The sequence below is a fragment of the Octopus bimaculoides genome, chromosome 20 (assembly GCF_001194135.2).
Source record: "Octopus bimaculoides isolate UCB-OBI-ISO-001 chromosome 20, ASM119413v2, whole genome shotgun sequence".
Taxonomy (NCBI): Eukaryota; Metazoa; Mollusca; class Cephalopoda; order Octopoda; family Octopodidae; genus Octopus; species Octopus bimaculoides.
This window is the reverse complement of record NC_069000.1, coordinates 22,054,346-22,059,741: the sequence shown is the minus strand read 5'-3', so window position 1 is coordinate 22,059,741 and position 5,396 is coordinate 22,054,346. Positions and strand designations below refer to the sequence as shown.

Here is a 5,396-nt window from a genome sequence, read left to right as displayed (position 1 = left end):
TTATTACTTGTCTATTTTTGTTTGTCATACATCCATAACTATTAGTGACAAGAAATTGAAGTACCTACCTCTGGCAATATTGATTAAAGTTGCAGTCTTCTTCATTACGTCCAGTTCCTTGTGACCAATCAAATGATATGTTTGTGGTGTTAAAGCACAGGTAATCACAACATAATCACACAATGGTAACATGTCCATTAAGCTACTATAAAACTGAGCATCCACTTTTGCTTCTTCTTCTTTGGATCTGTCGAAGAAATTGATTGATTTATTAATTGTGTATTCTAACACCAATGCTAATTAGTCTCTGGAATGTGTGTTTGAAGAAGAGTATTTTGTTCTTACTGTTTTGCATCTATTTTTAGTATTGTAAAGGATGAATTTACTTCTGGAATAAGAGTAGTGTTTGCAGTTAGAAGCACTTCCTACTGCAAAGATTCAGGTAAGATTCAGGTGTGGATCTAAGGGAAATTACCGTACGCTAATTTTCTATTCTTTTTTCACGTTGATATTAGCTCACAGAATCCTTAACATGCCGGATAAAATGCTTCGTGGCATTTCTTCGGGCTTTACTTTCCTAGTTGGGATTCAGGGTCGTTGAAATAAGTACCAGTTGGCACCGGAGTCGACGTAATAGACTAGCAACTCTTCCAAAATTTCAGGCCTTGTGCTGATAGAGTGGAACTTCGGATTATGAATTTAAATCATTCCTGAAGGCCGTCCTTCAATCGAAATGTTCGTAAACCGAAACTATTTTACTCACAGGCTTTTGTTTAACAGATGTTATCTGAGGAAACATTACGATATTTAAAGCCCGTCAGCACTAATTTCAAATCTCTTCTTCCTTCATCTCTTCCTCGCAAGAGGCTGCCGCTATCACTATTTCTGTGGGTATTTAAAGTTGTCAGAACTTTGCGGATTTTAATGGCGTCTTTCGAGCAAATCTATAGGAGACATTTTATGTGACTCACCAGTGGGATCTGGCTTTAATGAAATTAAGTGAAAACAATGTTGTTGCTCCAGATATCAGCAAAGCCTTCATCTGTGTTTGGCATGCAAAAGTCTTGCCAATCTTCCCATCTACAAGCTACACCTATGTCTCAACTCTTGGATTGGCAACCTTCCATCAGATCGCACTAATATGGCAGATGTTTATGAAGCCTTCTCCACCCCACTCTCAGTCAATATTTGCATTCCCCAGACTTCAATTCTGGTCCCCACTCTCTTCCTTCTGTACATAAGTAAACTATTTGCCATCATATGCAACAACATCGATTCTTCATTCCTTTCTAACTGTCTCGACCCATGCATCATCCACATACAGCCTAGATACTAGATGCCTCACCTGTATTAATTTTATGAACTGAGACCTTGCGAGTATCCTCCGGTGGAGACCATGCTAACCTTTTCTTTTTTAAAAGAACCCCCACCAAAATGACTCAAGCACTTCTCATACCACCGCACCTCTAAACATGAGTGGCACTTAAGAATGAGCTTTCACAGTTGCCCCAAATGCTGGGTCCCATTATCACCAAGGTTCTCTCCTGGCAAAAGCACATCATTAATATAGTTAGGATCACATCTCAATGACTAGCCTTTCTCTTTGACCCGAAAGATATTTCAGTCTTCAACTGTTGCTGACACGTTACAAGGCTCATGTAAAGCCCACAGTGGGGATACTGAACCCATATGTCGTTTTGCACAGCTGCTTTTCATACAGATATTTCATTGCTACTAGTAAAAGACCATTCGGTTAATTAGCATTCTATCACTAGTGGATGCACCAAAACCTTTGATCCTAAGGATTACTATTTCCTTTCTCTCTTTTCTATTGCTGGTATAATAGTCTCTACACTTCGGAGCTGGCTGGTCTCGTAGCCCCACCCACACTGTCCACCTCCATACCACTTGTTCCCCCACTTCTCATCACCCTTGCGGCACTAACCACGACGCCCAATTCTTCATTCAAGAACATTGGCTCTCTGAAGTCTCCTCCCCACTCATGTCTTCACTGCAGTTTCTGACCTTCAATAGTTTAAACAGAACACAAACAATATCTATCTAACCAGTCTTCGAGCGCCTACAAAAATCATGTGTATTCCTCTTCCACCAGACTCGGAAAGTACTAAAAATCCATGCATCTATCCTTCAATTGACTTGTCTTAATGTCCCATACACAAACCTACTTCAAACACTCATCTTTGTCTCCTTTGATGATACAGTACCTTCATTTCAAAAGCATGAGCTCTGATTGCCAGCTTGTAGCCAATGGTTCCCATTCCAATTATGCCAATCGAATTTCCTGTGACGTCATGTGCCATAAGTTCTGGTGGAAACAAATTTTTTTTCAATGTTTTCGGAAAATATTCAGCACCTGAAGAAATATATATACATATATGCGTGTGTGTGTGTGTGTGTGTGATTATTCAGTTTTATTTCAAGATTTCTTGCCAATACAAAAAGAGCCAGTTTCTAACCTAATTCCAAGTCTTCTTCACTGGAATTTCAACATCAACAACAGGGTATTTTTGTATGCATATATATATGTATACGTGCAGAACTGTATGCTTTGTTTCATGTATGTCTTCTCATGCATATACATGCATATCTAGACATGCGCATATATACTAAAATGATAAACTGGAAAGTTTTACAGATTTTTGCAGTTCGAGTAATGACTGCTTTGATGATCAATGTTACTATCATCTTGGAGCTTTCTACTAACATATCCATGAATAATCTTCTGCTCATCCTTTCATCTGATGATAATACGTTGCGGTAGAGTCCTGCGACTTCTTTGAGCATGTATTTAAGGTTATCAGACAAGGAATACTGCTCAAGAAGCTGCCTTCCAAGTTTTATAATGTTATCAGCCTCATGTATGCAAACTTAGCCAAGGGATGCACTTCGATACTTGTTGCCGAATGAATATGATACAACATTCAAAGGTATTTTGGATCGATGTTAAGCCTCTGCTGCCTTGTTTTTGTTTTAGGTAGAGGCAGTCTACATCACTGCTTATGTGGAAATTATGTGTGCTTGTTAGTATTTTCTGGGTTTTCACATCAATGACTTGGATCTCATTAAGCATTCAATCAAGCAGCCCAAATGTTGGTATGAGTACTGACATTGCAAACGCATTGTGGGACACTGTTTTATTGAATGCAGAGATTTCTGAGGTTCAAATTTTCTTTATTCTGTTGTAATATTCTTTAGTGACACGTGTTTTGTTACAGGTGTCATTGTAAGATATGTTTTCATTCACCACTAGATACTTGTAACATTTCTGCATTTCAAATTATTAGCGACGTAACATCTTTTTATTTTATTTAAAAACTACGCGTTCGAATTCAACGAAATTTTCACAAAATGATGGCATCAGTTATATACGTGCGCGGAGTATAAAAAAATCTTGAGGCTCTGTAGACCAATGCAGAAACTACGACCTTTTACCAAATTCACGAATACTTTCAGTTTCAAATTATTAGTGAGGTGTAATTAAAACTCATGTAAAGAATAAAATACCAATTTAATTGTTTTATGCACATTTTGAAATGAACACACAGTATTATAAACATGGAAGAAATAGAAATAAACAAATAAACAGCGTTCAAAAATGATTGGTGTGCTGGTCAGCAAGGGATATATGAAACTTTGTTCGAAAAGGTTGGTCCATAGAACATGCTCATTTCTGGATCTCCTCTGATGTTATACCACGAAATACATCCACTGTTGCCTACCACAGTTCATCCTTGCTCCCAAATTGGCATCCATTCTCATTAACTTATTGCTTTAGAATACTCCAGAAGTTTTCTACTGGGTTTTAGTCGAGGAAACAGACAAACCACTTCATCTTTTGAGGTCCACAGAAGCCTAATTATTGCAGATACTTTGTAGCTTTCTTTTCTGAGTGCAAGGGTGCATTTTTTTGTCTTGAAGGTGATCCTTTGTTTTTTTTTTAACCAAGGTTCAAGGTGCTCCTTCAGAAAGACTATGTAAGCGTCTGCAGTCATTTTAACACCGTCCGGTACTTTTCAAGGACCAACCATAATACCTCCAATATCTGCCCAAATCATTCTACCTCCTCCCCTTTGCTGGAGTCTCAAGCATTGATGACGATCTCATCCAGTTGAAAAGTCTGCACACACTCTTAGTTTATTATGTTTTTTTTCTTTACATAAACCGTCAGAGCTGCCCAGTCTGAATGGTCGACTTTTTCGATTAGAGCTAGACTTTCTAGTCGTTCTAGCTCTATATTGACCTTGTTCAACGCCGAAAATGGCACATTCCGTTTCGTCGATGAAATATAATTTCTTTCCTGTAACATCATATGCTACTTTATTTGATTTAAATAATTTCGGCTTATCGATTTGTCTCCATGTTTCTTCATTTACGATAGTGATGTCACTACCCGTGTCTAATAGCATTTTGACACTAGTGGTTTCGATTCTCACCTTGATGAATTTTCTGTTCGTTGTACAAACTTTTTTCTCTGATGACAAACTATTTACCTTTTCTCATTTGGTCCAATTTTTCGTCATCTTAGTTCTGCAGTGCAATTTAATAATGTGTCCTATGTTTCCACAACGAAATCACTTCGCTTTCTTGAACGGACACTCTTTTCTCAGGTGCCTACCATCACATGCCATACATGAGTTTACCTCCTGATGCATATCGTGTTTTTATTCGTCTTCCGACTCTTCCAGACTGGGCTTTTTTGGTTTTGTTTTCCAGACTGGTTTTCTTTTTCTGCGTTGGATTTCTTCTGTGTCGTGCCTTACATTTAATATCATATCGCACTCTTCTGAGTTTCTGGAGAGTTATTTTCTGGTTCATTTCCAGCCTTGCAAGAATTTTCGTTCTGATTTCTGCGTCCTTTTTAGCAGTAAGTCGCTGAGCAAAAAAAAAATTGTTCAAATCTTCGTTAATATGCCTCGAAGGTGACTCCTTCTTCCGATGTTGAAGAGAGCAAGGCCAATTGAGGTGAAATAGTTCTGTTATAGTGTTGTGATATGACACGAACATTTCTGTAGTGGTCAGATGGCATGGGGGCCAAGCCTCGGACGAATTTTAAAGATGAGCAATGTTGATGGAATATTTTCCACATCGTACAGATGATATAGAGCTCAAAGCGGCGGTGGAGGGAGCAAAGCCTGAGCTTTTTGAGTCGATCCCAATAGTCAAGGCTTGTCATGTCATCCTCCACAGACCTCCGCCAAGCAGTTCATTTTAAGATAGATACGCGAGTAAAATTACTAATAGAGAAACGAAAATAAACTTTGGAAACAGCAACGCCACCATAGGTTACGTAGAAACGATGAACATGTTTTCAAGGGAGATAATCAAAGAGCGTAACATTGTAATACTTCATGAAAAGTAAATATAACAAATGAAAA

At 38.3% G+C, this 5,396-nt stretch overlaps 1 protein-coding gene across 1 annotated transcript in view; it reads right to left on the bottom strand.

Annotated features, from left to right (window-relative positions):
* LOC128250355 (uncharacterized) overlaps positions 1-5,396 on the bottom strand; it is an 11,075-nt gene that overhangs the window by 4,685 nt on the left and 994 nt on the right. Inside the window, exons 2-4 of the mRNA XM_052975206.1 lie at positions 4,662-4,893; positions 2,221-2,374; positions 69-247 (exon numbers count right to left, since the gene is read on the bottom strand). Of these exons, the coding sequence (XP_052831166.1) occupies positions 69-247; positions 2,221-2,374; positions 4,662-4,893 (565 nt within the window). The remainder of the gene's footprint in view (positions 1-68; positions 248-2,220; positions 2,375-4,661; positions 4,894-5,396) is intronic.